Below are 20,959 nucleotides of genomic sequence, written 5' to 3' on the forward strand. Positions count from 1 at the left end.
CCATGTTAATGCACAGCATTCGCCTAACCCATGTTAATGCACAGCATTCGCCTAACCCATGTTAATGCACAGCATTCGCCTAACCCATGTTAATGCACAGCATTCGCCTAACCCATGTTAATGCACAGCATTCGCCTAACCCATGTTAATGCACAGCATTCTCCTAACCCATGTTAATGCCCAGCATTCGCCTAACCCATGTTAATGCACAGCATTCGCCTAACCCATGTTAATGCACAGAATTCGCCTAACCCATGTTAATGCACAGCATTCGCCTAACCCATGTTAATGCACAGCATTCGCGTAACCCATGTTAATGCACAGCATTCGCTTAACCCATGTTAATGCACAGCATTCGCCTAACCCATGTTAATGCACAGCATTCGCCTAACCCATGTTAATGCACAGCATTCGCCTAACCCATGTTAATGCACAGCATTCGCCTAACCCATGTTAATGCACAGCATTCGCCTAACCCATGTTAATGCACAGCATTCGCCTAACCCATGTTAATGCACAGCATTCGCCTAACCCATGTTAATGCACAGCATTCGCCTAACCCATGTTAATGCACAGCATTCTCCTAACCCATGTTAATGCACAGCATTCGCCTAACCCATGTTAATGCACAGCATTCGCCTAACCCATGTTAATGCACAGCATTCGCCTAACCCATGTTAATGCACAGCATTCGCCTAACCCATGTTAATGCACAGAATTCTCCTAACCCATGTTAATGCACAGCATTCGCCTAACCCATGTTAATGCACAGCATTCTCCTAACCCATGTTAATGCACAGCATTCGCCTAACCCATGTTAATGCACAGCATTCGCCTACGCCCTATTCATAACACAAAACTATATTTTATATATTGCTTGTTTATAACACTTATTTATTTTGTTTGAGGTGTAGGGGGGGAAGTTATGTTTAAGGTGTAGGGGGGTGGCTTATGTTATAGGTGTGGGGGAAGTTATGTTTGAGGTGTAGGGGGAGGTTATGTTTGAGGTGTAGGGGAGGTTATGTTTGAGGTGTAGGGGGAAAGTTATGTTTCAGGTGTAGGGGGGTTACGTTTGAGGTGTAGGGGGAGGTTATGTTTGAGGTGTAGGGGGGTATGTTTCAGGTGTAGGGGGAAGTTATGTTTGAGGTGTAGGTGGAATTTATGTTTGAGGTGTAGGGGGAAGTTATGTTTGAGGTGTAGGGGAGGAGGTTACGTTTGAGGTGTAGGGGGAAGTTATGTTTGAGGTGTAGGGGGAAGTTATGTTTGAGGTGTAGGGGGGGGGAGTTATGTTTGAGGTGTAGGGGGGAGGTTATGTTTGAGGTGTAGGGGGGAAGTTATGTTTGAGGTGTAGGGGGAAGTTATGTTTGAGGTGTGGGGGGGGAGTTATGTTTGAGGTGTAGGGGGGTTATGTTTGAGGTGTAGGGGGGAAGTTATGTTTGAGGTGTAGGGGGTAGTTATGTTTGAGGTGTCGGGGGAAGTTATGTTTGAGGTGTAGGGGGAAGTTATGTTTGAGGTGTAGGGGGAAATTATGTTTGAGGTGTAGGGGGAAGTTATGTTTCAGGTGTAGGGGGAAGTTATGTTTGAGGTGTAGGGGGGAGTTATGTTTTAGGTGTACGGGGGGAAGTTATGTTTTAGGTGTAGGGGGAAGTTATGTTTGAGGTGTAGGGGGGTAGTTATGTTTGAGGTGTCGGGGGGGAAGTTATGTTTGAGGTGTAGGGGGGGAAGTTATGTTTTAGGTGTAGGGGGTAGTTATGTTTGAGGTGTCGGGGGAAGTTATGTTTTAGGTGTAGGGGGTAGTTATGTTTGAGGTGTCGGGGGGGAAGTTACGTTTGAGGTGTAGGGGGGTTACGTTTGAGGTGTGGGGGGAGTTATGTTTGAGGTGTAGGGGGAGGTTAATTTTGAGGTGTAGGGGGAAGTTATGTTTGAGGTGTTTGGGGGAAGTTATGTTTGAGGTGTAGGGGGGGAAGTTATGTTTGAGGTGTAGGGGGGGAAGTTATGTTTGAGGTGTGGGGGGAAGTTATGTTTGAGGTGTTTGGGGGAAGTTATGTTTGAGGTGTAGGGGGAAGTTATGTTTGAGGTGTAGGGGGAAGTTATGTTTGAGGTGTAGGGGGAAGTTACGTTTGAGGTGTAGGGGGAAGTTACGTTTGAGGTGTGGGGGGGTTATGTTTGAGGTGTAGGGGGAAGTTATGTTTGAGGTGTAGGGAGGAGGTTATGTTTCAGGTGTAGGGGGAAGTTATGTTTGAGGTGTAGGGGGAAGTTATGTTTGAGGTGTAGGGGGAAGTTATGTTTGAGGTGTAGGGGGAAGTTATGTTTGAGGTGTAAGGGGAAGTTATGTTTGAGGTGTAGGGAGGAGGTTATGTTTCAGGTGTAGGGGGAAGTTATGTTTGAGGTGTAGGGGGAAGTTATGTTTGAGGTGTAGGGGGAAGTTATGTTTGAGGTGTAAGGGGAAGTTATGTTTGAGGTGTAGGGGGAAGGTATGTTTGAGGTGTAGGGGGAAGTTATGTTTGAGGTGTAGGGGAGGAGGTTATGTTTCAGGTGTAGGGGGAAGTTACGTTTGAGGTGTAGGGGGAAGTTATGTTTGAGGTGTTGGGGGAAGTTATGTTTGAGGTGTAGGGGGAGGTTATGTTTGAGGTGTAGGGGGAAGTTATGTTTGAGGTGTAGGGGGAAGTTATGTTTGAGGTGTAGGGGGAAGTTATGTTTGAGATGTAGGGGGAAGTTATGTTTGAGGTGTAGGGGGAAGTTATGTTTGAGGTGTAGGGGGGGGTTATGTTTGAGGTGTAGGGGGGAAGGTATGTTTGAGGTGTAGGGGAGGAGGTTACATTTGAGGTGTAGGGTGGAAGATCCGTTTGAGGCTAAATACTGGTCTAACTACTAGTCTAACTACTGCTCTAACTACTGGTCCTACTACTGGTCTAACCACTGGTCTAGCTACTGATCTAACTACTGGTCTAACCACTGGTCTAGCTACTGGTCTAACTACTGGTCTAAATACTGGTCTAACTACTAGTCTAACTACTGCTCTAACTACTGGTCCTACTACTGGTCTAACTACTGGTCTAGCTACTGATCTAACTACTGGTCTAACCACTGGTCTAGCTACTGGTCTAACTACTGGTCTAACCACTGGTTTAGCTACTGGTCTAGCAACTGGTCTAGCTACTGGTCTAATTACTGGTAAAGCTACTGGTCAATATACTGGTCTAGCTACTGGTCTTACTACTGCTCTAACTACTTATCTAACTACTGGTCCTACTACTGATCTAACTACTGGTCTAGCTACTGGTCTAGCTACTGGACTAACTACTGGTCTAACTACTGCTCTAACTACTGGTCTAACTACTGGCCTAGCTCCTGGTCTAACTACTGCTCCAACTACTGGTCTAACTACTGGTCTAACTACTGGTCCTACTACTGGTCTAACTACTGGTCTAAATACTGGTCTAGCTACTGGTCTAGCTACTGGACTAACTACTGGTCTAACTACTGCTCTAACTACTGGTCCTACTACTGGTCTAACTACTGGTCTAAATACTGGTCTAGCTCCTGGTCTAACTACTGGTCTAACTACTGGTCTAACTACTGGTCTAACTACTGGTCTAACTACTGGTCCTACTACTGGTCTAACTACTGGTCTAACTACTGGTCTAACTACTGGTCCTACTACTGGTCTAACTACTGGTCTAACTACTGGTCTAGCTACTGGTCTAACTACTGGTCTAGCTACTGGTCTTACTACTGCTCTAACTACTGGTCTAACTACTGGCCTAGCTCCTGGTCTAACTACTGCTCCAACTACTGGTCTAACTACTGGTCTAACTACTGGTCCTACTACTGGTCTAACTACTGGTCTAAATACTGGTCTAGCTACTGGTCTAGCTACTGGTCTAACTACTGGTCTAACTACTGCTCTAACTACTGGTCCTACTACTGGTCTAACTACTGGTCTAACTACTGGTCTAACTACTGGTCTAACTACTGGTCCTACTACTGGTCTAACTACTGGTCTAACTACTGGTCCTACTACTGGTCTAACTACTGGTCTAACTACTGGTCTAACTACTGGTCCTACTACTGGTCTAACTACTGGTCTAACTACTGGTCTTACTACTGGTCTAACTACTGGTCTAACTACTGGCCTAGCTCCTGGTCTAACTACTGCTCCAACTACTGGTCTAACTACTGGTCTAACTACTGGTCCTACTACTGGTCTAACTACTGGTCTAAATACTGGTCTAGCTACTGGTCTAGCTACTGGTCTAACTACTGGTCCTACTACTGGTCCTACTACTGGTCCTACTACTGGTCTAACTACTGGTCTAACTACTGGTCCTACTACTGGTCTAACTACTGGTCTAACTACTGGTCCTACTACTGGTCTAACTACTGGTCTAACTACTGGTCTAACTACTGGTCCTACTACTGGTCCTACTACTGGTCTAACTACTGGTCTAAATACTGGTCTACTTACTGGTTTATCCTACACTGGAATTCTCACAAAACTACAGAGAACACCGGAAATCAATCAACTGTTTCAATGTTTTTAATCTCTAAAAAGGCACCAAATACAGGCATCATATTAATAGCATTGGAATCATTTCCACAAATGATAGCACCAAAAACGTAATGTCATCTCCCCAACTTCCAAATGTTCTTTTTGATAGGCATACCATTCTATGACAGAGAGAGAGAGAGAGAGAGAGAGAGAGAGAGAGAGAGAGAGAGAGAGAGAGAGAGAGACAGAGAGAGACAGAGAGAGAGAGAGAGAGAGAGAGAGAGAGAGAGAGAGAGAGAGAGAGAGAGACAGAGAGACAGAGAGAGAGAGAGAGAGAGAGAGAGAGAGAGAGAGAGAGAGAGAGAGAGACAGAGAGAGAGAGAGAGACAGAGAGACAGAGAGACAGAGAGAGAGAGAGAGAGAGAGAGAGAGAGAGAGAGAGAGAGAGAGAGAGACACAGAGAGAGAGAGAGAGAGAGAGAGAGAGAGAGCTATTGACAAATCAATGCACAACAGAATGGTTTTCTGCAGAACATTCTGCATCTACACATGCAGCCCAAATCTGATATATATTTTTCTACCAACCTGTCAATCACATCAGATCTATTCACATCAGATATTTATTCAGAGCTGAACTAATTGTTCTAAAGACCAATTAGTGAGGGGGGGGGGGATCAGAATTGGGCTGGCTGTGTAAACGCAGTCTACAGTACGTGCTTTTGGCGTTGCGCTGAAGCAATCATCCGTCACCAATCAACCAATCATCATCAGTGACTACATCCCTAAAAGCATCCTATTCCCTATCTAGGGCTCAGAAGTTAGGCACTATATAGGGAATAGGGTGCTATTTGGAATGGATCCATAGTGTTGCGATGAGATTGAACTTGTATTGTACGTTGAAAGAATATAACTGAGGTAATTCTGGGTCTTTTGGCAGAATGAAGGCAAGGCAATAAAAACGTAGACACGCGTGTTGTATAAAATAATCCAGAGTTATATGTAACATGTTAAAATAGAAAAAATAAAAAACAAGAAATCCAATCGGTTACACTGTAGAAGTAATTATAAGGCTAGAGTAGCACCCAATGGGAGTGGGAGCTTCAACACAGAATTAGAATGAGTAGAACAGATCTCCCCATTCAAGTCAATGATGCCACGATGGTTGGCGATTCTATTTCCATGGGTATCAACCTATCTAGGCTATATAATCTACGGTAGTAGTAGTATTCACAGTGCACTTCTTACCCATTGGACTATTTGCATGAGACAGTACTACACGTAATGGCACTAATAAGAATATGTTCTGACTTGCCTGGTTAAATAAAGGTTAAATTAAATTTAAAAAATGGAAATCTAAATAAAGTTGAATAAAATAAAGAAAATTACAAATAAAAAAAAGCTTTTGAGCTGTTGTCTTAAAAGATGAAAACACACTAGACTATTAGAAAGGCTGAATCTTAGCTCCATGGGCAGAGAACTGGGTTTGAAGAGAGAGAGAGACACAGAGACACAGAGACACAGAGACACAGAGACACAGAGACAGAGACAGAGAGAGAGAGAGAGAGAGTGTGTTCATGTAGTAGTAATTGCACTTGAATATACAGTGTGCATACAAAACATTAGGAACACCTGCTCTTTCCATGATATAGACTGACCAGGTGAATCCAGGTGAAAGCTATGATCCCCTATTGATGTCACTAATGTTAAATCCACTTCAATCAGTGTAGATGAAAGGGGAGGAGTCAGGTTAAAGGAGAATACTCAAGTCTTGAGACAGTTGAGACATTGATAGTGTATGTGTGCTATTCAGAGGGTGAATGGGCAAGACAAAATATTTAAGTGCCTTTGAACGGGGGATGGTAATATAGGTGCCAGGCCACACCGGTTTGAGTGTGTCAAGAACTACAACGCTGCTGGGTTTTAGACGCTCAACAGTTTCCCGTGTGTATCAAGAATGGTCCACCACCCTTTGGGTCCACCACTCAAAGAACATCCAGGGTCCAGCATCCCTGTGGTCCACCATCCCTGTGGTCCACCATCCCTGTGGTTCACCATCCCTGTGGTCCACCATCCCTGTGGTCCACCATCCCTGTGGTCCAGCATCCCTGTGGTCAACCATCCCTGTGGTCCACCATCCCTGTGGTCCACCATCCCTGTGGTCCAGCATCCCTGTGGTCCACCATCCCTGTGGTCCACCATCCCTGTGGTTAACCATCCCTGTGGTTCACCATCCCTGTGGTCCACCATCCCTGTGGTCCACCATCCCTGTGGTCCACCATCCCTGTTGCCCACCATCCCTGTGGTTAACCATCCCTGTGGTTCACCATCCCTGTTGCACACCATCCCTGTGGTTCACCATCCCTGTGGTCCACCATCCCTGTGGTCCAGCATCCCTGTGGTCCAGCATCCCTGTGGTCCACCATCCCTGTGGTCCACCATCCCTGTGGTCCACCATCCCTGTGGTCCAGCATCCCTGTGGTCCACCATCCCTGTTGCCCACCATCCATGTGGTTAACCATCCCTGTGGTCCACCATCCCTGTGGTTCACCACTCAAAGGGCATCCAGGGTCCACCATCCATGTGGTTAACCCTCCCTGGGGTCTACCATCCCTGTGGTTAACCATCCCTGTGGTCCACCACTCAAAGGGCATCCAGGGTCCACCATCCCTGTGGTTAACCCTCCCTGGGGTCTACCATCCCTGTGGTCCAGCATCACTGCTTTTGAAACCTTGAAGAGTCCATTCCCCAACATATTGAGGCTGTTCTGAGGGCAAAAGGGGGTGACACTCATTAGGAAGGTGTTCCCTAATGTTCTCTACACTCAGTGTATATAATAAACACAATACTATTTCAATTGTGTACAACAGATCATAACTCACCGTGGGCCTGAATCCTAACATTCTTTCTATGAATTGACGGCATGGTGAATGAAAGTGGAGTTAGGATCGGGGGCATTAGTATGTTCAATACTTTCATTGCAGTTGCGGCAATGAAATTATCAAGCAGAGATATATCTGAACTATTTAAACTATTCAAGACAATCTGCAGAAAAAGTCCCTGAGCTACCTAGCGTACATTGATCATTTTGGCGATGTTAGCAACCTAGCGTACATTGATCATTTTGGCGATGTTAGCTACCTAGCGTACATTGATCATTTTGCCGATGTTAGCTACCTAGCGTACATTGATCAGTTTGGCGATGTTAGCAACCTAGCGTACATTGATCAGTTTGACGATGTTAGCTACCTAGTGTACATTGATCAGTTTGACGATGTTAGCTACCTAGCGTACATTGATCAGTTTGGCGTTGTTGTTGAAAAACAAGGCAGCAGATTTCACCTGACTGATCCCAAAGTCTATCGTCGTCGTTCAACGATGACGATTCAGTTTTGTTTAAATGAGGAAAAACTGAATCCTGTTTAATGCGATAGTTCACTCATTTCTCTATTCCTGGGGTAGCCCAGGTGTGAAATTATTTGAATAAATTCTGCATAGCTGGCCGTCAAAAACGCGTTACATTTTATTTTTTTTATCTCACATCAAGGTCGTATAAAAAAACATTAGCGAACAATATATTATTCCTGAACTCTAAAACAGATTTATTTTAGATTTGTCATTAAATACTCCTTAATTTCAGGATATGTTTGACAATGTTTCCCCTATGAGTAGGTGGAGTGTAGAACTGCTACTTCTACTGGTATAAACTGACACGTTGAGGAGGAGGACCAGGGTCTTAGTTTTGGGGGGCCTTTGTCGCCCTGTCTAGAAAAATAATCTAGCTAGGGGAAACACCGGAGGGAGGCGGGAGATCCTCAGACCTCAGTGCCGTCGTTGCCTAGGTTGTTGTGGAGCTTGACCTCCAGGTTGACCTGCTTGACCTTCGCCGCTCCGTTGGCCTTTGCCTCTCCGTTGACCTTAGAGTTGACGTTGACCTTAGAGTTGACGTTGTCGTGATTCCGGTTGATGTTGAGGTTGATGTTCCTGACTGTGCAGTGTTTAGAGCTGAAGCTCTTCTCCAGGGTCTTCTCTAGATAGACCTCTACCTTGGTGTTCAGAGGGTACTCCTCCGCCATCTTGGACTGCTTCTTTCCAGCCGACCGTCGGCACTTCCTGAAGAGTAAAAAGGAACCCAGCAGGACGAGGACCAGCAGGGTCAGCGCAGCCACGCCCCCGCCCGTAGATCCTCCCATCTGGGGGTTAAATGTGGAGGCAACGGGGACCTCGAGTCTGAGAATCTTCATGTTGGTTCCATTCTTCGTCTGGTCGCCCTCGTTATCATAGATCAGAGACTCGTCGAGGGTGAGATGCCCGCTTTGGTCCACCAGGTCCCGGCGAGCGCGGCTGTAGTCAATGCTTCGCCTCAGCTGATTGGTCTGGTCCCGGCGAGCCCGCACCATGTCGCTGCTGTGTGCAAGCTGATGGGTCAGATAACGCTGGATCCTGGGGCCAGAGATGGACTCTGGACCAATCACATAGATCACCTGCAGGTACCACTGATGTCCCGCCTCCACCTGTCAATCAAGAGAGAGAGAGTTAAAGAGATTATCCAGTACTTTTGTATACTTTTTAGCCAGTAGTTCTGAAAGTATCACTCACAAGTCAAAAGAGGTCCATGAAAATGGTACATACTTAGTAGTCGCCAAAGTTCCGGCGCATTTCAGCTCAAATAATGGTTTTATCACTAATGAAAGTTAGCCCTCACATCTGACGAGGACCTTTTTGAAGAGTAGCTACAGTACACATTTATAACTCATACATTACGCATTCATAAGCGGTACATTACCATTTATTACATTATGATGGTTCAGTGGATAAGTCTTGGTCTCCACTGACCTTGTACAGGGCATCAACCTTCATGGTAAAACCATCAACACCAGGCATGGCTGTCATGGTCTGTAGTTCGGTGATATCCGACGCAAAGTTGGCCTCGAAGGGAACATCATGGAAGAACCTGTCACATACTTCAGGCCGCTTCCGATCCTGGAGAAGAAACGTTACAACAACGCTGTCATTATCGATCCGCACCATATATTAAACATTAGCATACATGCTAACAGTATCTACATCTACTCCGTATAAACACTAGCATATATGCTAACAGTATCTACATCTATACCGTATAAACACTAGCATACATGTTAACATACATGCTAACAGTATCTACATCTACATTTACATTTTACATTTACATTTAAGTCATTTAGCAGACGCTCTTATCCAGAGCGACTTACAAATTGGTGCATTCACCTTATGACATCCAGTGGAACAGCCACTTTACAATAGTGCATCTAAATCTTTTAGGGGGGGTGAGAAGGATTACTTATCCTGTCCTATACCGTATTAACACTAGCATACATGCTAACAGTATCTACATCTATACCGTATAAACACTAGCATACATGCTAACAGTATCTACATCTATACCGTATAAACACTAGCATACATGCTAACAGTATCTACATCTATACCGTATAAACACTGCCATACATGCTAACAGTATCTACATCTATACCGTATGAACACTAGCATATATGCTAACAGTATCTACATCTATACCGTATAAACACTAGCATATATGCTAACAGTATCTACATCTATACCGTATGAACACTGCCATTAATGTTAACATACATGCTAACGGTATCTACATCTATACCGTATAAACAGTAGCATATATGCTAACAGTATCTAAATCTATACCGTATAAACACTAGCATACATGCTAACAGTATCTACATCTGTACCGTATAAACACTAGTATATATGCTAACAGTATCTACATCTATACAGTATAAACACTAGCATACATGTTAACAGTATCTACATCTATACCGTATAAACACTAGCATACATGCTAACAGTATCTACATCTATACCGTATAAACACTGCCATACATGCTAACAGTATCTACATCTATACCGTATGAACACTAGCATATATGCTAACAGTATCTACATCTATACTGTATAAACACTAGCATATATGCTAACAGTATCTACATCTATACCGTATAAACACTAGCATACATGCTAACAGTATCTACATCTATACCGTATGAACACTAGCATACATGTTAACAGTATCTACATCTATACCGTATGAACACTAGCATACATGTTAACAGTATCTACATCTATACTGTATGAACACTAGCATACATGTTAACAGTATCTACATCTATACCGTATAAACACTAGCATACATGCTAACAGTATCTACATCTATACCGTATGAACACTAGCATACATGTTAACAGTATCTACATCTATACCGTATGAACACTAGCATATATGCTAACAGTATCTACATCTATACCGGATGAACACTAGCATATATGCTAACAGTATCTACATCTATACCGTATGAACACTAGCATACATGTTAACAGTATCTACATCTATACCGTATGAACACTAGCATATATGCTAACAGTATCTACATCTATACCGTATGAACACTAGCATATATGCTAACATACATGCTAACAGTATCTACATCTATACTGTATGAACACTAGCATACATGTTAACAGTATCTACATCTATACCGGATGAACACTAGCATATATGCTAACATACATGCTAACAGTATCTACATCTATACTGTATGACCAGTAGCATACATGTTAACAGTATCTACATCTATACCGTATAAACACTAGCATATATGCTAACAGTATCTACATCTATACCGGATGAACACTAGCATATATGTTAACAGTATCTACATCTATACCGTATAAACACTAGCATATATGCTAACAGTATCTACATCTATACTGTATAAACACTAGCATATATGCTAACAGTATCTACATCTATACCGTATGAACACTGCCATTAATGTTAACATACATGCTAACGGTATCTACATCTATACCGTATAAACACTAGCATATATGCTAACAGTATCTACATCTATACCGTATAAACACTAGCATATATGCTAACAGTATCTACATCTATACCGTATAAACACTAGCATACATGCTAACAGTATCTACATTATACCGTATAAACACTAGCATATATGCTAACAGTATCTAAATCTATACCGTATAAACACCAGCATATATGCTAACAGTATCTAAATCTATACCGTATAAACACTAGCATATATGCTAACAGTATCTAAATCTATACCGTATAAACACTAGCATATATGCTAACAGTATCTACATCTATACCGTATGAACACTAGCATATATGCTAACAGTATCTACATCTATACCGTATGAACACTAGCATATATGCTAACAGTATCTACATCTATACCGTATGAACACTAGCATATATGCTAACATACATGCTAACAGTATCTACATCTATACTGTATGAACACTAGCATACATGTTAACAGTATCTACATCTATACCGGATGAACACTAGCATATATGCTAACATACATGCTAACAGTATCTACATCTATACTGTATGACCAGTAGCATACATGTTAACAGTATCTACATCTATACCGTATAAACACTAGCATATATGCTAACAGTATCTACATCTATACCGTATAAACACTAGCATATATGCTAACAGTATCTAAATCTATACCGTATAAACACTAGCATATATGCTTACAGTATCTAAATCTATACCGCATAAACACTAACATACATGCTAACAGTATCTACATCTATACTGTATGAACACTAGCATACATGTTAACAGTATCTACATCTATACCGTATGAACACTAGCATATATGCTAACATACATGCTAACAGTATCTACACCTATACTGTATGAACACTAGCATACATGTTAACAGTATCTACATCTATACCGGATGAACACTAGCATACATGTTAACATACATGCTAACAGTATCTACATCTATACTGTATGAACACTAGCATACATGTTAACAGTATCTACATCTATACCGGATGAACACTAGCATATATGCTAACAGTATCTACATCTATACCGTATGAACACTAGCATACATGTTAACAGTATCTACATCTATACCGTATGAACACTAGCATACATGCTAACAGTATCTACATCTATACCGGATGAACACTAGCATACATGTTAACATACATGCTAACAGTATCTACATAATATAATAATATAATAATATATGCCATTTAGCTGACGCTTTTATCCAAAGCGACTTACAGTCATGTGTGCATACATTCTACGTATGGGTGGTCCCGGGAATCGAACCCACTACCCTGGCGTTACAAGCGCCATGCTCTACCAACTGAGCCACAGAAGGACCACATCTATACCGTATGAACACTAGCATACATGTTAACATACATGATAACAGGGCTCCGGGCAGCCGAGCGGAAATGGAGGAAAACTCGCCTCCCTGCGGACCTGGCATCCTTTCACTCCCTCCTCTCTACATTTTCCTCCTCTGTCTCTGCTGCTAAAGCCACTTTCTACCATTCTAAATTCCAAGCATCTGCCTCTAACCCTAGGAAGCTCTTTGCCACCTTCTCCTCCCTCCTGAATTCCCCCCCCCCCCCTCCTCCCTCTCTGCAGATGACTTCGTCAACCATTTTGAAAAGAAGGTCGACGACATCCGATCCTCGTTTGCTAAGTCAAACGACACCGCTGGTTCTGCTCACACTGCCCTACCCTATGCTCTGACCTCTTTCTCCCCTCTCTCTCCAGATGAAATCTCGCGTCTTGTGACGGCCGGCCGCCCAACAACCTGCCCGCTTGACCCTATCCCCTCCTCTCTTCTCCAGACCATTTCCGGAGACCTTCTCCCTTACCTCACCTCGCTCATCAACTCATCCCTGACGGCTGGCTACGTCCCTCCCGTCTTCAAGAGAGCGAGAGTTGCACCCCTTCTGAAAAAACCTACACTCGATCCCTCCGATGTCAACAACTACAGACCAGTATCCCTTCTCTCTTTTCTCTCCAAAACTCTTGAGCGTGCCGTCCTTGGCCAGCTCTACCGCTATCTCTCTCAGAATGACCTTCTTGATCCAAATCAGTCAGATTTCAAGACTAGTCATTCAACTGAGACTGCTCTTCTCTGTATCACGGAGACGCTCCGCACTGCTAAAGCTAACTCTCTCTCCTCTGCTCTCATCCTTCTAGATCTATCGGCTGCCTTCGATACTGTGAACCATCAGATCCTCCTCTCCACCCTCTCCGAGTTGGGCATCTCCGGCGCGGCCCACGCTTGGATTGCGTCCTACCTGACAGGTCGCTCCTACCAGGTGGCGTGGCGAGAATCTGTCTCCTCACCACGCGCTCTCACCACTGGTGTCCCCCAGGGCTCTGTTCTAGGCCCTCTCTTATTCTCGCTATACACCAAGTCACTTGGCTCTGTCATAACCTCACATGGTCTCTCCTATCATTGCTATGCAGACGACACACAATTAATCTTCTCCTTTCCCCCTTCTGATGACCAGGTGGCGAATCGCATCTCTGCATGTCTGGCAGACATATCAGTGTGGATGACGGATCACCACCTCAAGCTGAACCTCAGCAAGACGGAGCTCCTCTTCCTCCCGGGAAGGACTGTCCGTTCCATGATCTCGCCATCACGGTTGACAACTCCATTGTGTCCTCCTCCCAGAGCGCTAAGAACCTTGGCGTGATCCTGGACAACACCCTGACGTTCTCAACTAACATCAAGGCGGTGTCCCGTTCCTGTAGGTTCATGCTCTACAACATCCGCAGAGTACGACCCTGCCTCACACAGGAAGCGGCGCAGGTCCTAATCCAGGCACTTGTCATCTCCCGTCTTGATTACTGCAACTCGCTGTTGGCTGGGCTCCTGCCTGTGCCATTAAACCCCTACAACTCATCCAGAACGCCGCAGCCCGTCTGGTGTTCAACCTTCCCAAGTTCTCTCACGTCACCCCGCTCCTCCGCTCTCTCCACTGGCTTCCAGTTGAAGCTCGCATCCGCTACAAGACCATGGTGCTTGCCTACGGAGCTGTGAGGGGAACGGCACCTCAGTACCTCCAGGCTCTGATCAGGCCCTACACCCAAACAAGGGCACTGCGTTCATCCACCTCTGGCCTGCTCGCCTCCCTACCACTGAGGAAGTACAGTTCCCGCTCAGCCCAGTCAAAACTGTTCGCTGCTCTGGCCCCCAATGGTGGAACAAACTCCCTCACGACGCCAGGACAGCGGAGTCAATCACCACCTTCCGGAGACACCTGAAACCCCACCTCTTCAAGGAATACCTAGGATAGGGTAAGTAAGGGTAAGTAATCCTTCTCACCCCAAAAAAAAAAGATTTAGATGCAAGTGGCTGTTCCACTGGATGTCATAAGGTGTATGCACCAATTTGTAAGTCGCTCTGGATAAGAGCGTCTGCTAAATGATTTAAATGTAAATGTAAATGTAAATGATAACAGGGTGGATAAAAGCAGATACATTGGCTATGGATGTGGAATATACAAATGTTGTTTAAATCTCAAAAGTAGTTTCAGTAAACTTGTAGTTTGCAGCAGTCATAACAGAACTCCCATTATTGTAAACATGAGCGTAAACAATCCAACACTACGATACCAGTGCCCTGACTCGCACAACAATACAATTCCTCCTATTTGAATAGCTCACAGTCTTTTAATATATTTCTTAAAACTATGACTACACACTGAGAAAAGGTGAAAAGACCAGTTTGTCAGATCACATGGGTGGGCGGTCACATTGGGTGACATACTACAGTCAAATCAAAAGCCTTGCCTAGCAACGCCTCGGTCGTGGGTTCAAGTTCCAGAGAGACAACGTACGAACAATGTACGCAGTCTTTAATACAAGTCGGTTTGGATGAAAGCGTCTGCTAAATGGGATGTACGGAATCGACAAGCAGCGACACTCCAGGTTACATTCTAGGTTGTCTTCATTGCAGTCACACTGAACAGATTATCAGAGTGCATTTCACTAATGCAAAAAATAGACAACACAGAACAATAGTACAACTACATTAGAGGACAATGGAAGTTAAATAACAGGAGCCAACCGTACCAGAATCAGGAATCTGTGTTTGAGGTGTTTGTTGGTCTGGATGCAGCCGTACTGAGGGCCCTCGTTGTACAGAGTCCCCGTGGGGTCGAAGAAAGGCACGTATCCATCCCGTCCCGTACACAGGTACACCTTCTCCAGCTGCAGCTTGTAGGCTGAGTTCAGGTTCTGCTCTGGGTTCCACAGCACTCTGCCATACAGCGTCTGGCCTGTAGGGGCACCAGAGACATGCTAGGCTAGGTGATACATAAGGTTTATTATATCATATGATACAAAGTGGCAAAAATGCATTACATACAACAGGCTATATATATATATATATATATACGAAGAAACGTATTCAATACATACAATACATTTACTGCAATATATATTCAATATAAGGCAGGAAGCTTAGCGGTTATAGTGTTGGGCCAGTAACTGAACTGCAATATATATTCAATATAAGGCAGGAAGCTTAGCGGTTATAGTGTTGGGCCAGTAACCAAACTGCAATATATATTCAATATAAGGCAGGAAGCTTAGCGGTTATAGTGTTGGGCCAGTAACCAAACTGCAATATATATTCAATATAAGGCAGGAAGCTTAGCGGTTATAGTGTTGGGCCAGTAACCAAACTGCAATATATATTCAATATAAGGCAGGAAGCTTAGCGGTTATAGTGTTGGGCCAGTAACCAAACTGCAATATATATTCAATATAAGGCAGGAAGCTTAGCGGTTATAGTGTTGGGCCAGTAACCAAACTGCAATATATATATTCAATATTAGGCAGGTAGTCTAGCGGTTATAGTGTTGGGCCAGTAACCAAACTGCAATATATATTCAATATTAGGCAGGTAGTCTAGCGGTTATAGTGTTGGGCCAGTAACCAAACTGCAATATATATTCAATATTAGGCAGGTAGTCTAGCGGTTATAGTGTTGGGCCAGTAACCAAACTGCAATATATATTCAATATTAGGCAGGTAGTCTAGCGGTTATAGTGTTGGGCCAGTAACTGAACTGCAATATATATTCAAGGCAGGTAGTCTAGCGGTTATAGTGTTGGGCAAGACACTAAAAACCCTGACTTGCTCTCGTGGCGCAGTACCACTACAGTATGACTGACCCTGTACAACAACACCTATCATACTACTATGACTGACCCTGTAAAACAACACCTATCATACTACTATGACTGACCCTGTACAACAACACCTATCATACTACTATGACTAACCCTGTAAAACAACACCTATCATACTACTATGACTGACCCTATAAAACAACACCTATCATACTACTATGACTGACCCTGTAAAACACCTATCATACTACTATGATTGACCCTGTAAAACACCTATCATACTACTATGACTGACCCTGTAAAACAACACCTATCATACTACTATGACTGACCCTGTAAAACAACACCTATCATACTTCTATGACTGACCCTGACACCCATACTAAAACTGTAAAACACCTATCATACTACTGATTGACCCTGTAAAACACCTATCATACTACTATGACCCTGTAAAACAACACCTATCATACTACTATGACTGACCCTGTAAAACAACAATCATACTAACATACTACTATGACTGACCCTGTAAAACAACACCTATCACACTACTATGACTGACCCTGTAAAAAACAACACCTATCATACTACTATGACTGACCCAGTAAAACAACACCTATCACACTACTATGACTGACCCTGTAAAACAACACCTATCATACTGCTATGACTGACCCTGTAAAACAACACCTATCATACTACTATGACTGACCCAGTAAAACAACACCTATCACACTACTATGACTGACCCTGTAAAACAACACCTATCATACTGCTATGACTGACCCTGTAAAACAACACATTACACTGCACCTATCATACTGCTATGACCGACCCTGTAAAACAACACATCATACTACTATTTTTTTTTAAATTTCACCTTTATTTAACCAGGCAAGTCAGTTAAGAACAGATTCTTATTTTCAATGACGGCCTGGGAACAGTGGGTTAACTGCCTGTTCAGGGGCAGAACGACAGATTTGTACCTTGTCAGCTCGGGGTTTGAACTCGCAACCTTCCAGTTACTAGTCCAACGCTCTAACCACTAGGTTACTATGACTGACCCTGTAAAACAACACCTATCATACTACTATGACTGACCCAGTAAAACAACACCTATCATACTACTATGACCGACCCTGTAAAACAACACATTACACTGCACCTATCATACTACTATTTTTTTATATTTTACCTTTATTTAACCAGGCAAGTCAGTTAAGAACAGATTCTTATTTTCAATGACGGCCTGGGAACAGTGGGTTAACTGCCTGTTCAGGGGCAGAACGACAGATTTGTACCTTGTCAGCTCGGGGGTTTGAACTCGCAACCTTCCGGTTACTAGTCCAACGCTCTAACCACTAGGTTACTATGACTGACCCTGTAAAACACATTACACTGCACCTATCCACTGCATGTGACAGTAAAACATGTATTATCTATTAAATCTGAAAAAAGTCAAGCCAAAACTTAGAGTCACATGACATTCACATAAATCACTTAATGTTTCAATGAGTGAACTTTTCTCAGACTAAAGATCCCACTTTGAGTTTGCCCAGTGATGTGTGGAACAGTCATGGTACCCATAGAGAAGGCTCCCTTGTGGTCCATCTCAGCCATGGATATGTCGGAGATGGCCGGGTCCATCATGAACACCTTCTCATTGTTGCACAGCTGAAACTCAGTGTTGAGGGAGTATACCACTGGAACGGGCCTGTTGGTCTGCTGGAAGGCTATAGGTAACTGGAACCTGGGGGGGAGGGAGGACAGGTTGGTCTGCTGGAAGGCTATAGGTAACTGGAACCTGGGGGGGAGGGAGGACAGGATGGTCTGCTGGAAGGGAAAAGGTAACTGGAACCTGGAGGGGGAGGGAGGACAGGCTGGTCTACTGGAAGGCTATAGGTAACTGGAACCTGGAGGGGGAGGGAGGACAGGTTGGTCTGCTGGAAGGCTATAGGTAACTGGAACCTGAGGGGGAGGGAGGGCAGGCTGGTCTGCTGGAAGGCTATAGGTAACTGGAACCTGGGGGAGGGAGGACAGGTTGGTCTGCTGGAAGGCTATAGGTAACTGGAACCTGGGGGGGAGGGAGGGCAGGTTGGTCTGCTGGAAGGCTATAGGTAACTGTAACCTGAGGGGGAGGGAGGGAGGGCAGGGTGGTCTGCTGGAAGGCTATAGGTAACTGGAACCTGGGGGGAGGGAGGAGGTTGGTCTGCTGGAAGGGTAGGGAACCTGGGGGAGGGAGGACAGGTTGGTCTGCTGGAAGGCTATAGGTAACTGGAACCTGGGAGGGAGGGAGGGAGGGAGGGCAGGGTGGTCTGCTGGAAGGCTATAGGTAACTGGAACCTGGGGGGGAGGGAGGGAGGACAGGTTGGTCTGCTGGAAGGCTATAGGTAACTGGAACCTGGAAGGCTATAGGGGAACCTGGGGGAGGACAGGTTGGTCTGCTGGAAGGCTATAGGTAACTGGAACCTGGGGGGGAGGGAGGGAGGGCAGGGTGGTCTGCTGGAAGGCTATAGGTAACTGGAACCTGGAAGGGGGTAACTGGACCTGGGGGAGGGAGGACAGGTTGGTCTGCTGGAAGGCTATAGGTAACTGTAACCTGGGGGGAACCTGGGGGAGGGCAGGCTGGTCTGCTGGAAGGCTATAGGTAACTGGAACCTGAGGGGGAGAGAGGGAGGGCAGGCTGGTCTGCTGGAAGGCTATAGGTAACTGGAACCTGAGGGGGAGAGAGGGAGGACAGGTTGGTCTGCTGGAAGGCTATAGGTAACTAACTGTAACCTGGGGGGGGGAGGGAGGACAGGTTGGTCTGCTGGAAGGCTGTAGGTAACTGTAACCTGGGGGGGAGGGAGGACAGGTTGGTCTGCTGGAAGGCTGTAGGTAACTGGAACCTGGGGGAGGGAGGACAGGTTGGTCTGCTGGAAGGCTATAGGTAACTGGAACCTGAGGGAGGGAGGGAGGGCAGGCTGGTCTGCTGGAAGGCTATAGGTAACTGGAACCTGAGGGGGAGAGAGGGAAGACAGGTTGGTCTGCTGGGAGGCTATAGGTAACTGGAATCTGAGGGGGAGGGAGGGAGGGCAGGTTGGTCTGCTGGAAGGCTATAGGTAACTGGAACCTGGGGCGGCGGGGGGGGGGCAGTCAGGTTGCTATATGTAGAGCAGCATAACCATTCCTACAATTCTCGTTTAAACACTCTCGTTTCAACTTATTACAGACAGAGAGCAAGCAAGGTCATCAATAAATAAATAACAAACATCCAAGGTAGACCCTTGAGGAACACCGCAATATACACTCCCGTTCAAATGTTTGGGGTCACTTAGAAATGTCCTTGTTTTTGAAAGAAAATATATAATTTTTTTTTCTCCATTAAAATAACATCAAAAATGATCAGAAAAACAGCGTAGCTGGAAACCACAGATGTTTTATGGAAGATCTACATAGGCGTAGAGAGGCCCATTATCAGGAACCGTCACTCTGTCACACCCTGATCTGTTTCAGCCTGTCTTTGTGCTTGTCTCCACCTCCATCCAGGTGTCGTCCATTTCCCCCAGTATCTCCTGGGTATTTATACCTGTGTTCTCTGTTTTGTCTGTTGCCAGTTCGTCTTGTTTGTCAAGTAAACCAGCGTTTTTGTGTCTCAGCTCCTGCTTTTTCCCAAGCCTCTCTTTTCTCATCCTCCTGGATTTACCGACCTCTGCCTGTCCTGACCCTGTACCTGCCCGCCTGACCACTCTGCCTGCCCCTGACTCTGAGCCTGCCTGCCCGTCCTGTGCCTTTGCCACTGTTGCTGTAATAAACATTGTTACTTCAACACGGTCTGCATCAAATCAAATCAAATTGTATTTGTCACATACACATGGTTAGCAGATGTTAATGCGAGTGTAGCGAAATGCTTGTGCTTCTAGTTCCGACAATGCAGTGATAACCAACAAGTAATCTAACTAACAATTCCAAAACTACTGTCTTATACACAGTGTAAGGGGATAAAGAATATGTACATAAGGATATATGAATGAGTGATGGTACAGAGCAGCATACAGTAGATGGTATCGAGTACAGTATATACATATGAGATGAGTATGTAGACAAAGTAAACAAAGTGGCATAGTTAAAGTGGCTAGTGATACATGTATTACATAAGGATGCAGTCGATGATGTAGAGTACAGTATATACGTATGCATATGAGATGAATAATGTAGGGTAAGTAACATTATATAAGGTAGCATTGTTTAAAGTGGCTAGTGATATATTTACATCATTTCCCATCAATTCCCATTATTAAAGTGGCATCTGGGTCTTACCTTGAAACCTGATACACTCCTGAGTTCCAATGGCATCAGAACAACAGTTTTCAAAATTGCAAAAGGATCAATTAGCCTTTTAAAATTACAAACTTGGATTAGCTAACACAAGGTGCCATTGGGACGCAGGAGTAATGGTT

General features: G+C 44.4%; 1 protein-coding gene across 1 annotated transcript in view; it reads right to left on the minus strand.

Annotated features, from left to right (window-relative positions):
- Positions 1–4,689: 4,689 nt before the first annotated feature.
- LOC118380010 (extracellular matrix organizing protein FRAS1-like) overlaps positions 4,690–20,959 on the minus strand; it is a 423,703-nt gene continuing 407,433 nt past the window's right edge. The window contains 4 exon segments of the mRNA XM_052462665.1: positions 4,690–9,002; positions 9,325–9,471; positions 15,454–15,659; positions 18,104–18,270. Of these exon segments, the coding sequence (XP_052318625.1) occupies positions 8,304–9,002; positions 9,325–9,471; positions 15,454–15,659; positions 18,104–18,270 (1,219 nt within the window). The 3' untranslated portion in view covers positions 4,690–8,303.

Source organism: Oncorhynchus keta, chromosome 14 (assembly GCF_023373465.1).
Source record: "Oncorhynchus keta strain PuntledgeMale-10-30-2019 chromosome 14, Oket_V2, whole genome shotgun sequence".
Classification (NCBI taxonomy): domain Eukaryota; kingdom Metazoa; phylum Chordata; class Actinopteri; order Salmoniformes; family Salmonidae; genus Oncorhynchus; species Oncorhynchus keta.